We start from the raw sequence: 24335 nt of genomic DNA on the forward strand, positions 1-24335 counted from the left end.
ATTTTGCTATCTTGCTGACCGAAGTCGGTAACGAATAACGTCTGCATTTTTAAAGGTGGTATGATATTTTTTAACGAGAAAGGCCTGCTGAAAACAAGCATAATGCTATGAAAAGGGGGTTCTCATACTGGAGGGACTGCAGGAAGTGAGATTCCAGCTCTTTCTATTCATGCAATTCGTGATTGAACGGGGCGGAGAATCTCTCTCGTTGTGATTACGTACGTTCATGACGATCAGCTGTTGTGACCTTCGTTCGACTTTCGTCGTCGCTGAGTTTGGGCAAGGCTTGCTTCACGGCTTGTGACCCGGCCGGGGTGTAGGGATGGCTTACCAGCAGTCCCCAAGCAAACGGCCCGCTTCCTCGTCTCGGGCTGGCGGGGTTTCGGTGAGAGCTCAGCCCGTTAGGTGAGATTCAGATGAACCAGTGAATGGATATTGATAACTAGCTGATTGAACTGTTGACAAGTGTGTTGTGTCTTTTGTGTTGTGATAATTAATTTAGCAAAATTATAAAATATGATTACGTACTTTCTACTACAAACAATTGAAACATCAAACGTGACAACATGTTTAAAAATTAAATGAAACTTTGGGAAAATTTCCGTATCATGCCACCACTTTTTAAATTAGTATAAAATAAATGTGTGTCTAATTTACTGAAAGTGAAAGGAGACATTTCTTTTGACAAAAAGGAGTGAAAAAGTAGTGGCAGGATATGGAAAATTTTCCGAAGCTACTTGCCTTGGCTCATTTGTTTGGAATCTAAGTTAGAAACCCATTTGTTTACTTCACCCATTTACTTCATTCTTGCTCTGTTGGTGTATTTGTTTTTTTAATTTGTTCTCTGCATTTTTTTGTATTCCTTATAATGCGCAGTTTATAGAGCAATATAAATGTCCGTATTATTATTAGTTTACTTTCACTGTAAGTAAGTAAGTTAGTTTACTCCCTGTGGTTTTAAATAATTGAAAAAACAACTAAAGTTAAAGTCACCTGGAAGTGGTATTTTTTCAAAATAAAGCTTTTGTCACTAATATATGTGTTTTGATGAGTGGAATGTGAATAAACAGTTAACTAAGGTTTTAAAAAATCAGTTCTTATGTTATTTACAAGTTTAAGAGTAGACCCCGACCCGAGAGGGCGCTGTTCGTGGCGTCAATCGAGGCAGACTTTGCCTGTAATGTGTAGAGTAAACACAATTGCAAAGTACATGTACGGACCAAGTCGTGAGTTTGTACGTTTCAACAACAAAAAATTTTTGTTTTTTTCCGGCAATGCCGACCAGGTGCATTGCTGCTGAATGCAGAAAAACACTTTTTGAAATGTACCAACTCACGACTTGGACGTACATGTACTTTGCACGTGTGTTTACTATACGCATTGCAGGCAAAGTCTGCCTCGATTGACGTCACAAAAGGGGTAGGCGGAGTCAGCCCCCCAAACAACTTTATATATTTTTTATACATATAAATCGTGACAAACAATTACTAAAAAAATTGTTTTATTGTTCGTAAGCATATACTCTTATGTTTGAAAGAAAAACAAATCTATTTCCAGGTGACTTTAAGCACTTCGTCATTGTGAAAGTTTTAAAACTTAACTTCCTTTTTAATTTTTTTATATTAAAAACAAACTTATTTTTCTTGTACGTAGGAACCCTGTAAATAGTGCTGATTCATTGTCAGACACCCATTGCTTCTTGGCCTTATGGCCTTATAGAAATAGTCATAATCAGGAAGTGTGATGATTTTTAGAATAGAAACTCACACTTTTTGGATGAAATCCCCCCCCCCCCCCCATTTGTCACTTACCAGTACCATTGCCTTACTGTCGAGATCCTTAATTTGTGCAATTTCGTTTTGGTATTACTATTATTTTAAGAAGAATCTCCGTGTGGACAATCATTTGATTGACCTATGGACAACAATGTTTAAAAACCTTGTTGTCAATAGGTCCGAGGCTAGTGTAGTGATTTTAAAATCGGGCCAGTAAACTCATCATTGAACACGCCCTCTTGTCTTGTGCTTTTGTTCAAATGTTTACTAACTGTCTGGTGTATTGATTTGAAGAAAACTTCTTTTTAAATCTTCTCTCACTGCTTGTTAAAAAAACAGTGCAAAAGTTAAAAAAAAAATCAACTCTGGTCTCGTAAAAGTTCTGGTCCAGTGACTATATTGAGCTACCAAGTAAAGCTTTGTGGTCTTGTGGATTTCCCCAAAATTTGAGCCCTGCAAAATTGGTCAAAAATTTTTAGAAAATTTGTTCCATCACATAATCGTCACTCAGTAAAAAAAAAAATATGACACACACTGAACAACTTTTTCATTGTTGGGTGGATACGTGCGCATTACAAGTCTTATTATTATTATTACTAATCTCCCTCATAATTGTCTCATAATTTGGGCAACCCACATCATAAAGAATAACCAACTGCATGTACATGTATTTGCAAGTTGGCATACAACCTGGTTGTGTACAATCCTATTCATAAGTGCAAGAAGTTTGGAATACAACCCCCAGATTACCTAAACATTTCTATTTTTATAAATAGAACAGATGTCGGTGGTCACCCCATGCAAACCATATGAACAGTGTTTTCACTGTCACTGACGAGGGTGTGTGACCAAACGTTAGTTTAAGGTGTTATACAGGATTGGTAGAGCTGAAAAAATAGGTGCAGATAGTGTTAATGTGCTGTGTGATCAGCCATTTATACAAACACGAAATAACAAACCTGTGCAAATTTGGGCTTAACCCGTTGTGTGAGTCCCCAGAAATTAATGAAAATTGTGCAAAAATTTAGTTTGTGAACACATTGTCCTTAATGTTGATCAGCCATTGCACTTCTGAAAGTTTTCAGATTAGGCCTAATTCAACAGTTCTCTGGAATACGACTTCATATCAGAGGATAATATTTCACACACAAAAAGTTGTTCTAGTGTGAACTTCATAGTCAGTAATAAGCTTTCGGACTAAAGTTAAACCATGTTTTTAATAATTTCCAATTACCTTAAAAGCACATGGTGACCAGTCAAAAAGTGGTTAGGCTGGCTAGTTTGATGTTGGAAAGCATCTATTTTACATATAAAATGAAATATGGATAGTGAAAAATCTGACAAACTCATGAAAAGTGGAATTACATTATGATTAAACTGGCTAGTCAACAAAAAAGTTACAGGCAAATCCTGATTGCATGTACATGTAGGTCCACAGTAGCTTTCCCAGAGCTGTCAACTCTTTGTTATTCTGCAGTATTGTTCCCTGAAAATCAACAACTATTCCATGTTCTGCATTAAATTTCTTCCTTGATAAAACCAGGATTACCAACCAAATTTCCATTTGTTGCATAACAAATTGCTTGTTACTGGTATTCAGCTGTTGTTTGCTTATTATTTTGAAAATCAAGTGCAGATTTGGTTGGTAATCATTGTCTTTTTTCAATGCTAAAATTCCTTGCTAAGCAATTTTTTGTGCTAAGCAGCTCTATGAAATTGGGCCCTGATGAGCAAATTTGGTAATCTCTGTGTGATTATATGGAAACCTTGTTCCTACTATTTTGAATGGAATTCTATAACTCCCTGATTATTGTACAACATCTCCCTGATTGCAAGATGTTCATTTCTTTTCTGTGCAGTGACAAGTCCTACATGGCCAAAGTTGTGGACTTTCTTCAGGACGCTTACAGTGGCAACAAGGCAGAAGACAAAGACAAAATTCTATGGGTCAAATTTGAGCAGTGTTCCTCTAAAGGTAAGGGCCTTCAGTAATCAAATTGTGGCTTAACTTTTGAATGTGCGGATTTGCCATGTTGTGTGCCCCTACAGTTTATTTATATCAAAATCACAGCAAACAGCTGAATTACAATGATACAGGATAAAAGATGAGAGGTCTTTTTATCTAAAGGGTCTACCATAAACCAAAAATACAAGTGGTTCACTGGACTACGTGCCTCATAAGAATCAAAGAAATATTTTTTTTTTTTGCAACACAGAACTACATGTATTCGTCTTTGCCACTTTGCAAACTACAACCAACCTGAAACAATTGTGTTTGTTTGAGAACCTAAACTAATTTGACCTTTCCCCATGATAGCACCAGCAAAGAGTTGAACTCCTGACACTACAAAAGAATCAACAGTCCCAAAACTGACATTTATAAAAAACAGTGAAAACATCAAGCTTTTCCCACCATTTTCTTGTGAGTCCATTGAAAGATTGAGTTCACATTTTCACTGGTTTGTTATTTCCTGTTCACTTGGTTACATACAAATTGTGAATGTCATAGTCGTTAAAAAGTGCTTTGAAAAACAAAACAAAAATACTCACAGTTAAAGGCACTGGACTCGTTTGGTAATTGTCAAAGACCAGTATTCTCACTTGGTGTATCCCAACATATTTTAAGCATCAAATAATGAACAATGAATTTACTGAAAATTTAGGCTCAATTGGTAATCGAAGTTGCAAGAAAATAGTAAAAGAAAAAACACTCTTGTTGCACAACTTGTGTGCTTTCAGATGCATTATAGTAAAAGGCTTCAGCTGAAGTCTTTTACTATTTGAGTGTGAAAACTTCAGAAGGAGCCGTTTGTCGCAATAATGTTTTATACTATCAACAGCTCTTCATTGTTCATTACCAAGTTAGTTTTTATGCTATTTTGAGTAATTACCAATATAGTCCAGTACCTTTGGTAATTGTCAAAGACCAGTCTTCTCACTTGGTGTATGTCAACAAATGCATAAAATAACAAACCTGTTTATTTGAACTGAATTTGTTGTCAAAGTTGTGAGAGAATGATGGAAGAAAAAAACACCCTTGTCGCACACGCTATGTGCTGTAAAATGCCTTGAATTCGAGACCTCAGCTGATGAATCAAATTCAATTTAGATTTTAGTGAGACATTACTTCTTTCTCAACAACTATGTTACTTCAGAGGGAGCCATTTCTCACAATGTTTTATTCTATCAACAGTTCTCCGTTGCTCGTTACCAAGTCAGTTTTTATGCTAACAATTATTTTGAATAATTACCAAAGGTTCAAGTTGACATTTGTATAAGGTAAAGAAACAAAGAGGCAATGTGTCCAGTGAGCAAGCAGTGTACTAACCCCATGAACTATCTATTTACGATTGATTCTGGAATTCAAATTAGGCAGTCAGTTATCCGCATTGACTTAATTTATTGATTTGAATGTTTTTGCAGGCAATACACTGTACTCCCAAAACGCACTACATTACTTGCTACCGTTGGCTTGCTAGCCATAGGTCATACAAACAGCTGCATACCAGGGCCCAATCTCATAGAGCTGCTGAAGCATATCAAGTAGCTCAGCTCAACACAATAATGCTTACCAGAATAAGGTTACCAGCCAACATACCATTTTACGTGTACAAAATATAATTGGTATTCTGCTTAGTTTTGCTTAGCAGACAAATATTAAACAATAATTCCTGCTGAAGCAGCTCTATGAAATTGAGCGCAGCAACTGTCATGACTGTAAAGCATAAAAAGTTGCTCAGCACAACAAAATGATGCTGACCAGAATATTCTGTTAACCAGCTACATCTATGTACATCTGCTTTGTTTACACTTTACAAGTGTAGCTGTGCAGAAAAATATTAAGCACTGACTAACTGTTTCCTGCTTTTAAAGTAGCTCTATGAAACTATTTCTCTTAATTGTTTACAGTCTGATCTCAGGTTTTCTTTGTTGATTTGTTAAATTTATTTTGCTTTCATGGCCAAACAATATATATAATATTTGTATTGGCCAAAACACATCAAACTAAAGTATTTTGATGTTCAAGTAGAATCGCCTACATGTACATTTATGTAAAACTCAATATGGTTGGGACCAATTTGGTATTGGAAGTTCAAATTAAAGGAACACGTTTAAGCTTAAACACGTTGCCTTGGATCGGTCGAGTTGGTCTTTAAAAGTGCTTGTGACTGTTTGTTGTAAAATGCATGGTTAGAAAGATGTTTTAAAGTAGAATACAGTGATCCACAATAATTTGCCTCGAAATTGCAAGGTTTTCCTTTTACTTTGCGAACTAACATGGTCGGCCATTTATGAGAGTCAAAAATATGACTCCCATAAATGGCCGATCGTGTTAGTCGACGAGGTAAAAGGAAAACCACGCAATTTCGAGTCATACTTGTGTGGATCATTATATTCTACTTTTAAAATATCTTTCCAATCATATGCATTTTATAACAAACGGTTACAAATGCTTGTCAAAGACCAACTCGTCCGATCCAAGGCAACGTGTTCCTTTAATATGCGCGAGACATGCATAGTCTATATTAACAAACAAGTACCCACAGTAAGATAACTTGAATACAAACCTACGTAATGAACATCTTTATCGCTGCAGGATTTTTTTTTTATGGAAACAAAAAACATCCCAGGGCAATCTGCCAAATTTATTAAAGGACTGCATTCATTCACCCACAGACTTGAAAGGGTCTGTCCTCATTATTCTAGATCTATAAAATCTAACAGACAATCTGGCTTCGTGTCTGACTGGTTGATCTATCAGGGAATCATTGGAGGTCTGAACCTCAAGGTATTGAATTCATGTTAATTGACTGGAGTCCCATTGACTGCAATGGACTTGTTTACACTTACTACGAAGAGACAATATTTAAGGAAATTGTAATAATTACTAGAACTTGGCAAACTGCAGCTAAAAAATAGACCACAAAATGCTTTTAAAATTATACGGCAAAAGTGAAAGGTTAAAGCCATTGGACCCTTTCAGGTAAACAGTGTTGTCCAAGGCCCACACTTTGTGTACCACAACTTCTATATGAAATAACAAACCTGTGAAAATTTAGGCTCAATCGGTCATCGGAGTCGGGAGAAAACAACGGAAAAACACACCCTTGTTTCCGCCCGTTTCGCCATGTCATGACATGTGTATAAAATAAATCCGTAATTCTCGCTAACGAGAATTTATATTGTTTTACTGTTTTCTCAAAAAGTAAAGCTTTTCATGGAATAATATTTCCAGAGAAGTCTTTCACCATTGCCTTCTGTAAACCCTGTAAGTTATTTGTAAATCTGTGAACTTTTTTTTTTTTTCTGAACCGAAAGGGTCCAATGGCTTTAAAGCAATCGCACAGCATCGGTAAACAGTATTGTCCCAAGGCCCAGACTTCGTGTACCACAACTTAACAAACCTGTGAAAATTTAGGCTCAATCGGTCATCGGAGTCATGACATGTGTTTAAAATAAATCACGTTATTCTCGATATCGAGAATTTACAATTGTTTTAAAACATTAATGTTTTCTCAAAAAGTAAAGCATTTCATGGAATAATATTTCAAGGGAAGTCTTTCACCATTACCTTCTGTAAACTCTGTAAGTTATTTGTAAATCTGTGAACTTTTAATTTTTGTTCTGTTCAGAAAGTGTCCAATGGCTTAAAACTAAAAAAAATAGGTGGGAGCATACCGTAAATCAAGACTATAAACCTGCTGAATTTGTGTTAGTGTTTTGTACTTGATACACAAATGTACATGACACAGGGTTCTCTTAAGGAATTTTTTCAAAATTGTTGGGCATTCTGGACCCAAATTTTGTCCACAGCATGCTGAATTGCACGGAGGCCCTTTGACTTTTCAGAAACTCTTCTTAAATGTGTTTTGTTCCTATATCGACCATTTGCATCTGACTGCAATTTGTAAGACTCCGCCCGATGGGGAAACCCTAGGGGATGGAATGATAACATGAGTGTTGATAAAGACTCGGCAATAAGAATGTATTGTGTTTTTAAACTCTGCAGGGCAAATGTAGACTATGGTACATTGTAAAAATATTTGTTTAATGCTATTTTTCATAATAGAACTGATAATAGTATAGAATCCCTTGTCTACAAACTGTATAGCAGTATAAATGTGCAGTTTGTACATGAATAGGTCTGGAAATTCAAGGAAGCCATGACCTCTGTTACCGTGGTCTTGGCTTCCTTCAAGAGTTTCCCATAGACCTTTTGAAAAAAATTATTTAGTTACTTACATACGTATTCAAAGCTGAAATAATGGCCTTGCCCTCTCAAAGATGATATTCTAGGGGTGAATTTCGAAAAGAGTTAGGACTAGTCTTATCTCGAGTTAGGACCAGTTACTCGTCCCAACTTGGGACTATCCATGCAACTTGTATATCTCCTAGGACTAGTCCTAAGTTAGGACTAGCTCTTTGTGAAATCGACCCCTGGCCCTCTATGGAGGGACAGCAAGACCAGGGCAACATAGGCCACTGCCTCCGTGTAATTCTATGCCTAAATAAATATTTTTTTTTAAAAGGACTGAACACCTTTAGAGACATCTGTTTCTAATTGCTTGAGTACATGCAGGGAACGATTTCGTCTGGTAATGTTGTGTGACAAGTAGAATAATTCACATCCGGGAACTTTTCATTTATTCATACTCACCTTTTTAAATACACCGGTTAGCGCGCCCTCATCGGCCGCAAGACGTCAGAGGGCCACTCTTTCCTTTGACGTCGGAGACTTAACATCACATTATTTTCTCCGTCTTCAATTCAGGTAATTAACATTCTATTTTCCATCCATTCTCCCCTAGATTTCATATAAATTCCTCTTGTATAAATTATTCGTAGAGTTTAGCCTATTTTATGACATGTTTCTTTTTGACAAGAGAACGGTTTTCTAGAGTTAATTTACTTAGTTTTGAGTCGGGAAAGAAAACTCCCGTTATAGATATATTTCTTTTTGATTTGAATTTCCTCAAGTCTCCTCTCTTAGATTTTGTTTCTAGTTTTGCATTACTAGAGATCTAAAGTATTAAATGCTGTACTTGTTTTCCGATTTAATGATGTAAATATTGCTGATTTTGCGGAGTTATCCTCTAATTTTGGTACAATTCCAAGATGGCGGACGCCATTAAACTTTTGGCGGGAACTTTAATTATATTATTTAGTTTGCCGTTATTTATGCTTTTCTGTTTGCCATCCATTTCCAATCTTTGGCAAATCGTTTATTATAGATAGTCTTTACCCAAGTTCACGGATTATTTCATTGATTTGTTTATTCTAAAATACATAATTTCTAGGCTGGAAAACAGCAACACTCTCGCGTCCTTTAAGGATTTCCTAATTAATTGTAAATAGTATTTGTGACTGTAAGTTTTATTCTAAATGTTCTATTAAAAGTATGTTTATTTGATTAGACTCTTTCCTTTGACGTCGGAGACTTAACATCACATTATTTTCTCCGTCTTCAATTCAGATGTAAATAAAAGAATGGAACAGCGAAGATTGTGTCCCGCAGGATCATTTATTTAAGCCGGTCACAGTTGCATAGTAGAGTGTTTAGACTGAACATGTTTTGTGCACACTGGATGCTAAATATTGAGGAGCAAATCAATGATGATTTTGTTTAGTAGCTACTTGAAACATTTTGTGTAGCACTTTGCTATGCTATTATGGGAAATTATTTGCTGACATGTAATCCCATCTTCCAGGATTTTGGCAAAGGGCTAATTTTGTCTTTTCACCAAATGATACATGAGATGTGTAGAAGGAACTAGCTCAGCCTGATTTACACAAAAGCTCATCATGAAGTCCTATGCGTAAAGGGAACGATGCTTTATAATTAATTTGAATGGAGTCTGTCTTCCACTTTCAGTATATTGGGTGTGTTCGTTTAGCTTCCCAGGGTCGACCCTGTGATGCTCATTCGAGTGAGCCCCTGACAAGAGCTAATTGAAAGATCACTCACCCTCTCGTGGTGACGTCATGCACGCAGGGCACTTGGGGCTGACCCGGGTGAGCCCCTGGAATGACGTCAAAGATATTCAACTGTACCGGGGGCAGACTGAGGTCGACCCGGGGAAGCTAATCGAGCGCAACCATTGAACGAAAGACCAACACTATTTAGAAGTGGGTCACCTCATGTACTTTCTCTGATGGTATGGGTCGGCTTTGATCAACTCCATTTCTGTCATTCCTTAAGACCACCTTATAAAAGTTATATTTAAAAAGGAAGTACATTGTAAATTGACACTAAGTTAATAGAAAAGTAAATCTTTAAGTTTAATAAAATTATGTACATTAAAAAAAATAAAAAATATATATACTAAAATAAAGTATTGGAAAAAAACATATCTAATTAACTGAAGAGAAGTAAAAAGTTTTGATAATCTTGAAGGAATGGTTGAAAACATCCTGGCATGTTGGGCCGAGCAGCTCTAGTTCAACAGACCCAAGCTCTGGTGTTGTCAGCAGCAGAGTGTGGGTTCGAATCCCGGTCATTATGCTTAACCCTTGAGCAAGGCAGGCTCCTTTTGGACGAAACCCATGCCTCCATCCTTACAGACTGTAAATGGGGTAACCCTGTTTTAGCCTCAGGAGGAGTAGGTGGCAAGGTGCCCCGGTGACAGTTAATTTTGGTCTACAGCCCAAATCAGTTTTAATAATAATAAAACTAATAATACAGCACTTATAAGGCGCATTTTACTGAAAACACCAGGCGCCAGTCTGGAAGAAGTTAAAGATTTTAAGCTAAAGTATTGTCAAATACTTATGAGAAAGTGTAGCCCTCACCTTGAAATGGCCATCCAGCCCTTACATGCTAGGAGATATCTCACACAAGTAAAAAATATCATGTCTTAAAATATCAGACCCTTTCGTTTTAAAACCAACTGGACAATTGTAATATCCTTCACTCAAATTTATAGCACTTTAATGATTGCACTTAATGTGTTACAATATATTACCTACAGACCTCTATCTCTTCTTCTTCTTCCTTCAGGACAGGTATTAAATCCTCATTACATCAATCAAGAAGGATCAGAAGAGCCGATATTCCTTGTCATTGGTTACGCCAATGGTGTCCAGATATGGAGCTTGCCGGTGAGTTGCAATGAGCTCTTTCGAAATGTGTCTTACAAGACTGTTTGAAAATGATGAAGTTCCCATGTCTGACAATATATTTCAAATTGGTGTCAAAGTAACGACTGTTGATTTTTCGGCAAATGCCTAAAAATTCACCATCTGAACATCATGTCTCCTGGCAACGAATTATCAAATCATCCGTAGTACAACACCTTTGTATGGGACACAAGGTAAGGTGGTACATTTTGCTTCCAGACTTTGGGAATTGAATTGAATTGAATTGTCAGAAACACTACAATAAGTGTGTACTCTGGGTTCTTCATAGCATTACACAACACACATGACCTACATGTAAATCGTAACAATAAATGTCTTTCTCTAGAAGACGATCAGAGCATACTGATCAAAACATCGAGTTGAAAGCAACGGTTCTTTTCAGAACCACCCCAACTCATTTAGAGATAGTCAGCAATGGTGTTACCGCAAACATTTCCATTTAATAAATGTTTTTGTCTTAAGAAGGGTTTGGAACTTTGCATGGTGGAAATACGATATGGAACGGTTTGCGGAACACCATGTAATGACTATCTCTAATGAGTTGGGGTGGTTCTGAAAAGAACCTTTGGTTTCAACTCGATGTTTCGATCAGTATGCTCTGATCGTCTTACACTCCTGTCTTGTTTAAAGACACAAGTGTCAAGACCGATACTCAAACCCACTGCTCAGACACACCAGAGCTTGAGTCCAGTGCACTTGACCGCTTGGCTACGACACTCCATGCTGGAGTATTTACACGCCCACTTCACACATGTCAGGTTACTAGAATTGACATTAAGAGTCACTTTAGGGGTCCAGCCCACTAAATGGGGAGAAAACAGCCTCATTAATATTTTGTAGGCTCTCAATATTCTATTCTAGACAGATTTGAGAGCCCAAGAAAAAGGATACAGTGTATAAATGTTGCTCAATAAGCCTTTTTGAGATGTGGCGGACACAACGCTACAACACTATAAGGTTTGGGTAAATTTGTGTGTAACATACACCCAAACCAAACAGTACACTCCTATCACGTCCGCCATACCTCAAAAAAGATTATGGTGACCTGGGGGTTGTTGACTTCTAACTTGAGGTATTTTGGATGACATAAGCCCTGAAATAAATGGTCATATTTGCAGACAGGTGTAGGAAAATTGTTCATGATTGATGCTCAAATGTTTGGAAAATTACAACAGTGTAGGGGTGTTTTTTTTGGTTCTACAGGCCCTGGGACTCCCCGTATCAAATTGAGGATAACAGTTCAAGAGTCAATGCATATTTTCCCTTTACTGAACAACAACTGTGAGACTTCTAAGTGTTTTTTGTTTGTTTTTGAATATTTAGCATTTTGCACTGTATGCTATGGGTTGTATACTAGAGAGTTTCGGTTGACAGTTACAGTGACTGGTGCCAACCTGCCAGCAGAGGGCACCAGAACAGGCCTCTAGGTTGATACTGTATGTCTTGTTTGTAAGTGGGTGATAGTATCAGAAGAGTCAATAAAAATGCTCTCTTCAGATGCCCAGAAAGTGTAGACCCTACTTGTTTTCCTATTGCGTTAACCCATAGAGGAAAAATCAGCATCACATTAGAGTAACAGATGTGTTTGAAGCTTTGCATGGTGTTAAAAAAACACCAGAGTGGATGCCTACTGTTCGAAACATCGAGACGACACCAGCTCTTTTCAGAGTTTACACTCCCATTTATTACATGGTTGTACCAGCAAGTTTATTATTAATTTTTATTTAATTCTTACAGATGAAGTTGTTCACATTGTTGAATTCAATTGTTTAAATTGATGATTAATTGTTTTTTATTCCTCTCACTCTGATACCTCAGCCAAGTGGTGAAGCTCAAGAAGTTTTATCTCTACGTCAGGGACCAGTCCGGATTCTACGCATCTTGCCAACACCTTACACCAGTGGGATTAGGAATCATCAGCAGGATAAGAGACCTCTGGTGGCGCTGTGTGACGGAGCAAGGTAACTAGAAACATGAGTAGTAGAATGTCTCCAAATCAATCGGCTACGGCTACAGATGGATCTATATGCGCAAACGCTGAATGCTGCCAAAGCTGCGTCGCCATTGCTGGGGCGCTGGCAGGTCAATGTTTTGTACACATAGAGATGAAAAACCTGCTTTTTGCTTTACTTCTTATGCGAATTAAGTGTCTTTTTGAAAGATTTACACACTTCTCCTGACAGGACAGCATGATTAAATGTCTTTTTGAAAGATTTACACACTTCTCCTGACAGGACAGCATGAAGATTATGTAGAATATATATTAAATATTTGAAACTAAACAGAAGGTGAGTCCTGGAATGAAACTAAACAGAAAATGAATACTGGAATTTAGTTTAGAAAACATTGCCGATGTAACACATTTTAAACCTCGACCATGCAGTTTTCGCATCTATCTCACCTACTAACCTATCTCACCTGCTTTCACAATAGCATCCCTGTTAACAAATGGTTTCCTCAAGTAGCTGTGTAGTATCAGGCACCTGTATGAGGGATGAGTAAACTTTTATTGGAACATTTCAAAGGTCACCAAGACAACGACTAAAGGCATGTAGGCAACTGCCTTTGTAGGTGGCACGGTTGGCTTGTGTGTAAAGCGCTCGCCGCTCACCAAGGTGACCCCGGTTCGATTCCCGGCCAGGGCCATATGTGAGTTGAGTTGTGCGTTGGTTCTCTGCTGTGCCACGAGGGTTTTCCAGACTATCCGGTTTTCCTCCCTCGGGAAAAATCAAACACTTTCGATCTTGGCTGTGCTCCGTGGTCATAATGGGTTGATGTGGCTGACAGCTGAATCGCCCTTGCATGCCTGCTTCTCGAACACGTTGTAGCCAGGTCCTTCGTAATTCAGCTCTAGCTGCGAGTAAGGATGATTAGCCCCCCAAATTATTATTATTATTATTATTATTTGTGCAGATCTGAATCTTGGTTATGGTTGTGGTGAGATCAGCACAGCCAAAAGCCATACATGTAGCTAACAAATCTTGAGTTGGCTATTACAGTCCCTGGGATTCATCTTTGGTTTTTAATTTATTTTGCAGTTCTAGCCAGCCATTCTGTTCAGTGAGTCTACTGTCTCTGAAGACTGGAGAACAAGTTCATAACATTGCGTTCAAGACGCCAGTGTGTGATGTACTATGTAATAGAAGGTAGGCTTCTTGGATGTTTTGATTAATTATAAGCATTTTAACGTACAAGTGTAAGTTTGTTTTTTGATTTGTGAAATTTGCAGTAACACCATGTAAATATCTCTTTCGAGTAGTGTTGATTCTGAAAAGAACCAGCGGTTGACAGCGGTTGACAACTCAACGTTTCGATCAGTATGCTCTGATTGTCTACAGGAGAATCAGAGCATACTGATCAAAGCGTTGAATTATCAACCCTCACTTTCCCAATGATCTTGTATGAGAAAATATATTTTTTTTTTAGTTGGGCTGTTTGCCATGTAAGGGCTGTCCATGGGCCTTTCTCAAACCTCGGCTTGGGCTCCAGCTGACGCTCCAGGCTCCATGTGCTGATGTCATGCAGTACGCGCTGCCCCAAAATGCAGGTTAAAGTCTTAGCTGCATACACAGGCGCGGAGCCTAAGCCTGAACCGGAGCCCAAGCCGAGGTTTGAGAAAGGCCCAGGCTTCAGCTCTCGACATATTCCATACATTATAATTTCATAATTAGTTCCTGTAAAAGACGACAAACAACCATTTTGTTTGGTGATCATTCTCATACAGACTCATCGTTGTAGCATTACAAGAGAAAGTTGCAGCATTCGACGCTGTCTCCTTCAAGAGTCGGTTCTGCATCACCAGCTGCTTCCCTGCTAGCTCTCCTAACCTCAACCCTCTCGCTCTAGGCTCAAGATGGCTTGCCTATGCAGATAGAAAGGTAAGCATGTCAGACATACAAGCAGGGCCCAATTTAATAGAGCTGCTAAGCATGAAAATTTGCTAAGCATGAAATTTCTTTCTTGATAAAAACAGGATTACCAACCAAATTTCTTGTTGCATATTGCTTGCTACTGGTATTCAGCTGTTGTTTTCTTATCCTGAAAATCACATTGAAATTTGGTTGGTAATCCTGTTTTTATCAAGGTGAAAATTTCATGCTAAGCAAAATTTTGTGCTAAGCAGCTCTATGAAATTGGCCCAGATCAGGCCCCAATTTCATAGAGCTGCTTAAGTGGCCAATATTGCTTACAAATTTTCTGCTAAAAAGAAATGAGCAGGAGACTAGTCACAAATTATACATGAGACATGGTTTTGTGGCTGGTAACCTTATTCCAGTAAGCACAATGTTAAGTAGGATTTGAAACCTTTCATGGTGGAAGCATAATGTTGTTGTGCTCAGCTGATTTCCTCTTGTTTCATCCTAAAGAGATGATGGTGGCCATAAGTTGATATTGTGTTTGAAAAACCTTCAGAGCGCCACGGCACAGCCCTGGCTATACTCCCCAGGAAGTTGAGATGATTAAAGTGATGTTATTGTAAAATGCACTGTATAAGAACTAGTTCTTAGTATTATTGTTACTATTCTTCTTATGCAATATAATTTGTTAATGATGCAGCTGGTACCAAGTCATCAGAGTGGTGGGGGCGTGTGTCGAGAGGCAGGACAATCATATAAGGCCACAGTCATCCACGCTGCTAAGGTAACAGAACTTGTTTGGCTTAAAGGCAGTGGACACTATTGGTAATTACTCAAAATAATTATTAGCATAAAACCTTACTTGGTAACGAGAAATGGAGAGCTGTTGATAGTATAAAACATTGTGAGAAACAGCTCCCTCTGAAGTAACGTAGTTTTAGAGAAAGAAGTAATTTTCCACGAATTTGATTTCGAGACCTCAGAATTAGAATTTGAGGTCTCAAAATCAAGCATCTGAAAGCACACAAGTTCGTGTGACAAGGGTGTTTTTCCTTTCATTAATATCTCGCAACTTCGACGACCAAATGAGCTCAAATTTTCACAGGTTTGTTATTTCATGCATATGTTGAGATACACCAAGGGAGAAGACTGGTCTTTGAAAATTACCACTAAGTGTCCAGTGTCTTTAAGTTGTTTATGTTGTTAAATTAGTGTAACTAGTAGATATTTATAAGGCTACAGTCATTCATGCTACTAGTGGCATGTTCATTGCTGAGCAGTTGAGAGCACTGGACTCAAGCTCTAGTGTTTCTGGTCAGCAGAGTGTGGGTTTGAGTCCCAGTCGTGGCGATTGTGTCCCTGATCAAGACACTTGACCATAATTGATTTGTCCTTTTGATTGGACATAAAGCTCTAGGTCCTTTGTACTAGCATTGGTAGTGCATGTAAGAGAACCCAGAACACTTAGCGTGGGAGAGTAGGGGTTTGCCCAGGTGATTCTGGTTCACACAGCAAGTGCCATTGTTTACAGGTTCCGAGCTGCTGTGATTAGGTTCACTTATGAGGTATCTTTGCTTTCATGTCCAGAAATGTACAATAATAAAACGCTTTTAGTGCCCAATAGTTTTAAAAATCCTGGGGGAGAACCCTGCGACATGACCGTTAAAGACACTGGACACTATTGGTAATTGTCATAGACTAGTCTTCACAATTGGTGTATCTCAACATATGCATAAAATAACAAACCTGTGAAAATTTTAGCTTAGTCGGTTGCCAGAGTTGCGAGATAATAATGAAAAAGAAAAAAAACCTTGTCGTACCATGGTCACCAAAGTTGTGTGCTTTCAGATGCTTGATTTCGAGACCTCAAATTCTAAATCAGAGGTCTCAAAATCAAATGCGTGGAAAATTACTTCTTTCTCGAAAACTATGTCACTTCAGAGGGAGCTGTTTCTCACAATGTTTTATACTATCAACCTTTCCCCATTACTCGTAATCAAGAAAGATTTTATGCTAATAGATATTTTGAATGATTACCAGTAGTGTCCACTGCCTTTAAAAACATAATCAGGGGATCAGGTTGGGTCAGTGGTTCTTTTCCCTGATGCTTTTCTACTCTGTGAATCACTGTTCAAATCCCACGTCGGACCAGAGCCTTGCATTTGGATTGAGTTTCCGGTCCCCACGTGATTGCATGGGTTTTCCCCATTTGTGGTTTTTCTTCCTGTATCTAAAACTGAGTATTTCTTCCCCTTTCATATTCATCGAGTTATCATTGCTAATTGGTGTGTAATAAAGAAATAAATTTTGACTTTTTGTTTTTTCCTCGAATGAAATTTCAGGCGATTACCAAAGGAGTCAAAGCATTCAGTGAGTCCATTGTCAAGCTAGCAACCTCCAAGCGGTCTACATCCCCTCCTAGGCAGGAAAGCTCCGTTGATAAAGTCAACACCACACCCCTGAACACTAAGAATGGTATCCCAGGGATTGTGACCGTCATTGACACGCTGTCTGTAGAAGGAGAGGTAAGAATCAGAGAAATTATTTAAAGGCACTGGACACTTTGGTAATTACTAAAAATAATTGTTAGCATAAAAACTTACTAGATAACGAGCAGTGGAAAGCTGTTGATAGTATAAAACTTTGTGAGAAACAGCTTCCTCTGAAGTATAGAAGTTTTTGAAAAAGAGGTAATTTCTCACTCAAATAATAAAAGACCAGGCCTGAAGCCTTTTATAATAGGCATCTGAAAGAACACATATTTGTTCAACAAGGGTGTGTTTTATATTATAGATGATGTAAATGAAATGCAAAAATGAACTTTTACCTACAATTGACCCCTTGCGCGTACGTCACACGCAGCGACTGCGCAACGGTTACCATTTTGGTGGGTAATAGGTTTATGTGTAAAAGGTGAATTGGGTCAATAGGAAATCCATTGAGTCAATTTGGTAGAGTGTGTTCTATTCAAAGATTTAACATTCATCTTTCCTTTGCAGTTCAACGTGACCGAGGATTCCAGTGGGGACGGTATAGTGGCCCACTTCCAGGCCCACATCAACGAGTCCATATCAGCATTGGCCTTTGACCCCAGTGGATCCTTGCTCTTCACAGCGGGGTCGCAAGGTCACAGCTTTCATATATTCCAATTGATGAACCATCCGTGTTCCTCTGGACTAGGGGCCGTGCTCCATCTCTACGTCTTGTATACAGGTGATACAGCTGCAAAGGTAAATATTCTTTCGAATTATTCTTTATGAAAAAAACAAATCCAAACTGACGATGACTTGTGTTGCATCTTTTCACTATACACTGATAGACCTGCCCCAATTCTAGACATTCACTCATCAACCTTCAAATCATGCCCCATCCTAACTAAAGACCGGTTCATACTTCCTGCGATTGTGGTACAAATTTTGACGTCACAAATTCGCAACGAATAATTGGCACCTGTTGAAATGTGCTCAACTCCTCCTGAAACATTCGGTGCGAAAACGACCCTGTGACGTAAAAATTTGCAGGAAGCATTCACAGGAAGTATGAACTTGGCTTCATGAATAATGCGTAGAGACCTCCACCCCATGCAATGATTGTACCTTTGAAACAGTAGCCAGTTGATAAGTATGTTATACTTCGTAAGTACCAAGCAAGACATTTGTGAGACACAATAAATAAACCAAGCAAGCAATAACTGTGGTGTTCAGCTCAAGACATGACAAGGTTTTGTGGTTATTTTGTTCATAGGTTCAAGATGTTTCAATAACCAACGATAGCTGGTGGGTTGCTGTTAGTACAACGAGAGAAACTACGCATGTATTTCCCATAATGCCATATGGAGGTAAGTGATCTAACTTGTTAATCTTTATAATTTTGGGTTGAAAAAAGAAACATTGACTAGGATGGGACTTGAACCTGCGACTTCGATAAAGGATTTCCCTCCAAAGTAATATGGTTTAGATAATTGTTCACCCAAAAAATATTTGAATCTGGAAAAAGAATTATGCATGAATCGTTTCTCAGATTTCTGGGGTTTGTGAATCACAATGGATTAAAGCCATTACACACTTTCAGTAAACAGTATTGTTCAAGGCCCACACTTCATGTATCACAATTGTAAAATAACTAACCTGTAACTAACTATGCGCATCTATTAGTTTGAATGGATGAAAATTTAAAAAAATATTGGGCTGAAATTTTTCCCAAGTTTGAATCATCAACAAGGAAAAACTAAATTTCAAATAAATTTTGCGATGACCAAAGAAAAATTCACTACATCTGGATTTGAACCTGTGACCTAGCTCTGGATTAACATGCCTGCTATTTAGCTACATGTGGTCTCCCTATTTTGGCAATATGTTTGGGGTGATAGTCAGAAATCACTCAGACTTTATTCACTCCAAAGCAATTATTTTTAATTTGAAGTTGATTTTGAAAAGAAAAACAAAATTCTGATGTATTCTTTTTTCTGTGTGTCAGGTTTCCACTCCCCAGAGCCGAACTCCACCCTCAATCAAACCAGTACCCTCAACAATTCCAGCCTGAATAACCCACGCCTTCCCCCGTACCCCCCGCCAGTCACCGTAGTCCCACTCGCCCAGATAAAACAGCCAGCAATCCTTGCTTCGAACGCTTCACGCCCGAGGAGTGCTTGCTCGCAGACCACCCCCGTTAGCGATTACGTCTGCCTCAGTATGTTCTTTGGGAGCTCCAGAGGGCACTTTGTCACCAGCTCAAAGGGGACCAGGGAAAAGAATGGTGAGTGATCGATGACCAGAGGGTTTGATCTGAAAGTGTTCAATGTTAATAATGTTAATGATAAAAATATTGACCAAATATTTGAAACTTTCAACTGCACAGATTTTGTATGAGTCACACAGCTGTGCAAAGTCATGGTTTGTCGTGTTTGAGTTGTCTCGTTAAGCCCAAATCAGTTAATTATAGCCGTCACCTTGAAGTGGCCCGTTTGGCCTTGAATTAACAAGAATTAACTGAACCACATGATATCATATCCATAATTCAAAACCACAGTGGATAATATTGAATGATCAGACATCAGGAGTGTTGTTAATAGTAACCTGTTCACTTTTCACTTTTCACTTAAAATAATTTCAGATGTCACTAAGCAAACGGCAGTTGATTCACTGTTCATCATTGATTTGCATGGAAACCTAGCAGAATTCGTTATTGAACCCAAGATGGTGCAGTCGGGCAACAAGAAGACCGAGGAGATCTGGCTAAAGCTTGGGGTCACGCAGCATGCCCAGTGGAACGTACAGAGGTCAGTGTAGCAAAGAAATTCATGAGTCTCTAGATGCTTTTGCATGTAGGATTTGAAACTTTGCATCATGGAAGGCATAGACCCTTCGTAGATGACATGCCTTTTTGAATGATTCCCATGCTGGAGCACTTACAATACTAATCAGCAGAATATGGGTTTGAGCCGCGGTGGTGACCAAATATCGTGCCTGCCTGCATTACTCAACCCATGGGTCCAACAACTTTACGTCCCTTCCGAAGGACATGAAGGACTAAAGCAATAGTGGCTAATATTTCCCTTAAAACTCTTTAGACCATACTGGCTGCAAGTGGCTCGTATCAAAATGCCCAGAGCGGCCTTGAATATAATGAATGTTTATCTGCAATATTTGACCACCTTTTGCTCAAACAATGAGGTCAAAGAAAAGGTTTGGGAATAAATCAACTTTTTCCAATGTTTTCCATGTAAACATAGAATCTACAACTCAAAGACAAATCATGTTTCTCTGTTTTCTCATTAATTTTATTGATATTTTACCTGAAAATAGCATGCAAAAAATCAACAAGATTAGAAATGTCTGGGCGAATGGTGATGGCTATACAGAAATGAATGGTCTCTAAAAGGTTAAAGGTTTTGGATATTTTCATTGGTTATTTTTGTGCTGTTACTGATTACTGATTATTATTTCATGCATGTAATTTTTTGATCTGTAGAGGTATGAATTGGGCTGAGCACAGACCCCCTCTAGGTGGATTCAATCATCTCTTATTAACCAATGAAGCCCATCATTGTGCAGCTGATAGTTCAGGTGAGACACTCAGTTGCATCTAAGTGGATGTTTGAAGCTTTGCATGAAAATAGTAGTAAACTTGCAGGTACAACCATGTAACAACTCTCTTTTGAGGGAGTGTTAGCAGTGAGTTGCATCTATTCAGTTGATATCGGGTTTGGTTGTAGTAGGGGTGTTCATCTCTTATTAACCAATGAAGCCCATCATTGTGCAGCTGATAGTTCAGGTAAGATACTCACTTATCTAGTCATCTGATAATGGCTAGTATATGTTTTTGTTTAATGGTTTGTTTGCATTTTGTCTGTCTGTCTGTCTATCTGTCTGGCGGGCAGGTGGTACCTACCAGAGCTTTTTTAATGAAAAACATAAGAAATATTACATTGTGGGCTTAGCCCGAGAATGTTTTTATTTCAAGGGAAAAGTTTTAAAGGCAGCAGACACTATTGGTAATTACTCAAAATCATTATAAGCATAAAACCTTACTTGATAACGAGTAATGGGGAGCTGCTGATAGTATAAAACATTGTGAGAAACAGCTCCCTCTGAAGTGACGTATTTTTCGAGAAAGAAAAGATTTTGATTTCGAGACCTCAGATTTAGAATTTGTGGTCTCGAAATCAAGCATCTGAAAGCACACAACTTCGTGTGACAAGGGTGTTTTTTCTTTCATTATTATCTCGCAACTTCGACAACCAATTGAGCTCAAATTTTCACAGGTTTGTTATTTTATGCATATGTTGAGATACTCCAAATCAGAAGACTGGTCTTTGATAATTACCAATAGTGTCCAGTGTCTTTAAAAGGGATTACAGGACAACAATGTCGCTCCACTAAGAATGTCTTTTTGTATGCTGCTCATGTCTGACCTGGGCCCAATTTATTAGAAAAGTAGTAGAGCACAACAAAACTATGCTTACCACAATAAGGTTACCAGCAAAAGTACCATCCCAATTGTATCATCTCTGACTGGTATCCTGCTTAGTTTCTTTTAGCATAAATTTGGTCAGCATAACTCTATGCATAAGCAACTCTATGCATAAGCAGCTCTATGAATATATGATTTGAGGCATTGCATGGTGAGGTATCAATATATATATGGTTTGCAGTAACACCATGTGTGTATCTACTTGCCAGGTAGAGTTTGTTCTTAGAGAACTGTCTTTCTTTATTCTACTACCGCGGATATTCGGGAGACTTCGGGAGACTTCTCAGTTCTGAAAAGAACTGTCCTGCTTTTAACTACTATAGATATATAGGTATAGAAATTGGCTAGGACTGCTACTTTAGCTTATAGGATTGTAATTAACTGCACTACCATGGAGTCAGTTCTTAAATTGGTCTGAACGTTTCAACTAGCTTGCTCTAGTCATCGTCGTGTGACCGCAAACCAAATATATACAGCTGTATGAAATTAGATCCAGATGTCTCAACCACTAGATGCCAGTTCGAATAATACAGTTAGCAGCGGCTTGCCACAACTGCATCAAGGTGTACTGCTGAGATGGGATATCAAAGCACTCTTAAAAATATCACCGATGCTCTAGCACTTATCCGAAATGCTGTATTGATCCATTTTGAAAATTTAGTGTCGACTTTGTTTCATTTTTTTTTCCTTCCCCCAAATAGGATATTTGCTCAATTCAGTTCCGAGAAGTGAGTCATCCGACAGTTTACGTTCCGGTCACAGCAGTCCAGACAGTGACTTTGATGAACCATGGTTATCTCAGGTATAGTATTAATAGCATTCTAGAACACCCATGGTCCCAGGGTGCAATTTCATAAAGCTGATAAGAAGACAATTCTGCGGAGCACATTTCTTTGCAAAGTAAGAATTGAGTGGGGTCCGTACCAGTCACAGCAATGGTAATTGTATAGTATTCTGGCCGGTAACCTTTTTTTTTAAGCTAGAGTTTTTTGTGCTTAGCAATTTTTTTGTGCTTACAGGCTTTATGAATTTTTTCACCTCTATGAACATGTAGGGGCAGTGTGAGACTATTGGGAACGGGAGGTGGCAGCAGACTTACCAAGACTCGTTTTCATGATTTTACTAACTGGGGAATTCTGCGCTTACTGTCGTTACCGTCCACTTATTTTCCGTACGGGTTGATTTTCGGAGAGTCATTATAGAGTGGAAGCAATGGAAAGGCTTAGAGACACCACCCTACACTTTGCTACTAACCCTAACCATACATCACTATCAGTGTTGGACAGCAGAATAAGCGGGACCAAATTTTATGGCTCTGCTTACTGCCAAATTTTGCCCTTTGTGATCACCATTTTTTGCGCTAGTTCTGTTAGTGAAGAATGTCTGGCAACACGGAGTATGCAATTCGCTGCATGCAATTCGCTGCTAGCCTGTGAAATATGCCTGATGTAAGCGGAATTCCCTGCTTCCATAAGAGCTGATTCTGTACAAGAAGAGCCAAATGGTGTGTGTATATTTATTTATTAATTTTTTCTCACCAGGTGGAGATGGTGACCCATGCCGGCCCTCATAGACGCCTGTTGATGGGTCCTCAGTTTAATTTCAAGACAGTACCCCAGCCCAGCAGTACCACTGTACTATCCTCAACCTCCTCTGCCTTACTCTCTGATGGGATGGAGACCAATCGCACAGCGATGGACATGACTCAAGACGACGTCGATCTGAGATCATTAAGGTAAGCCGGAGAAGAGACAAAAATATTTAATTTGTTTCATTTTTATACAAATACAAATTTTTATTAATTGGTTTATTAAAAACATTTCCAAAGTCACAGCAAAAAGCCGAATTGTATTTGAATTACAAACATTACAATAAATATGTTAAAAATATATAATTATCAAAAAAAGGCACAAAAGACCTACGATAAAAACACCGACCACCAAGAGAAAAAAATTATTATAAGTTTCAACAAAAATAACAACATTGACAGGATGAGAACAATTACGTAAAAATGGGCCAGCCAAAATTTCTGGTTTTGAAGCCAAGGACTCTCAGGAAAGTGAACTAACATTAATCACTATACTAGTTAAGAAGCCAATGGAGAAAAGACAATGAAGAAGTTTCAATTTGAGATGTGGGAGGAAAACTTATTCCATAGAAAACCCACGCAGTCAGGTAGGGACTGAATCCGCATTGTGCCCCGGGTGGGATTTGAACCCGGGTCCCAGAGGTTCTGTGAATGCCTACTCAATTTGCTCACACAACAACATCAAAACCGAGCATAATATACAAATTGTTTATCCACGATGCAAATTTAACATCTAACAAAAATTGTTGTTGTCCTTTTTTTGTCAAATCAGGGTTCCATTTGGGCAATTTTATATTCATAAGTAAATGATTATTCAAGAAGCTAAAAAAAAATTCTGAAAAGTACTGAAATATTGTGGTCAGGCACAGAATTTTATTTAATATACGGACGTTAAGAGTAAGTTCAGGTAAATAATTGACATATTTGCTCACGGTGAAAAAATATAGCCCATTGCCATGGTAACAGCTCGTTTTGTTTTTTGGCCATTTTTGGCCAATTTGGGGG

General features: G+C 38.3%; 1 protein-coding gene across 1 annotated transcript in view; it reads left to right on the forward strand.

The window, feature by feature from the left end:
• The first annotated feature begins 7 nt into the window (after positions 1–7).
• The window catches only part of LOC117289933 (breast carcinoma-amplified sequence 3-like), a 33563-nt gene continuing 9235 nt past the window's right edge, over positions 8–24335 (forward strand). Inside the window, exons 1-15 of the mRNA XM_033771135.1 lie at positions 8–405; positions 3635–3750; positions 10774–10874; positions 12732–12874; positions 13952–14059; positions 14638–14791; positions 15471–15554; positions 17113–17295; positions 17770–18000; positions 18515–18608; positions 19247–19525; positions 19883–20048; positions 20741–20835; positions 22444–22544; positions 23284–23477. Of these exons, the coding sequence (XP_033627026.1) occupies positions 323–405; positions 3635–3750; positions 10774–10874; positions 12732–12874; positions 13952–14059; positions 14638–14791; positions 15471–15554; positions 17113–17295; positions 17770–18000; positions 18515–18608; positions 19247–19525; positions 19883–20048; positions 20741–20835; positions 22444–22544; positions 23284–23477 (2132 nt within the window). The 5' untranslated portion in view covers positions 8–322. The remainder of the gene's footprint in view (positions 406–3634; positions 3751–10773; positions 10875–12731; positions 12875–13951; positions 14060–14637; positions 14792–15470; positions 15555–17112; positions 17296–17769; positions 18001–18514; positions 18609–19246; positions 19526–19882; positions 20049–20740; positions 20836–22443; positions 22545–23283; positions 23478–24335) is intronic.

This window comes from Asterias rubens, chromosome 5 (genome assembly GCF_902459465.1).
Source record: "Asterias rubens chromosome 5, eAstRub1.3, whole genome shotgun sequence".
Classification (NCBI taxonomy): Eukaryota; Metazoa; Echinodermata; class Asteroidea; order Forcipulatida; family Asteriidae; genus Asterias; species Asterias rubens.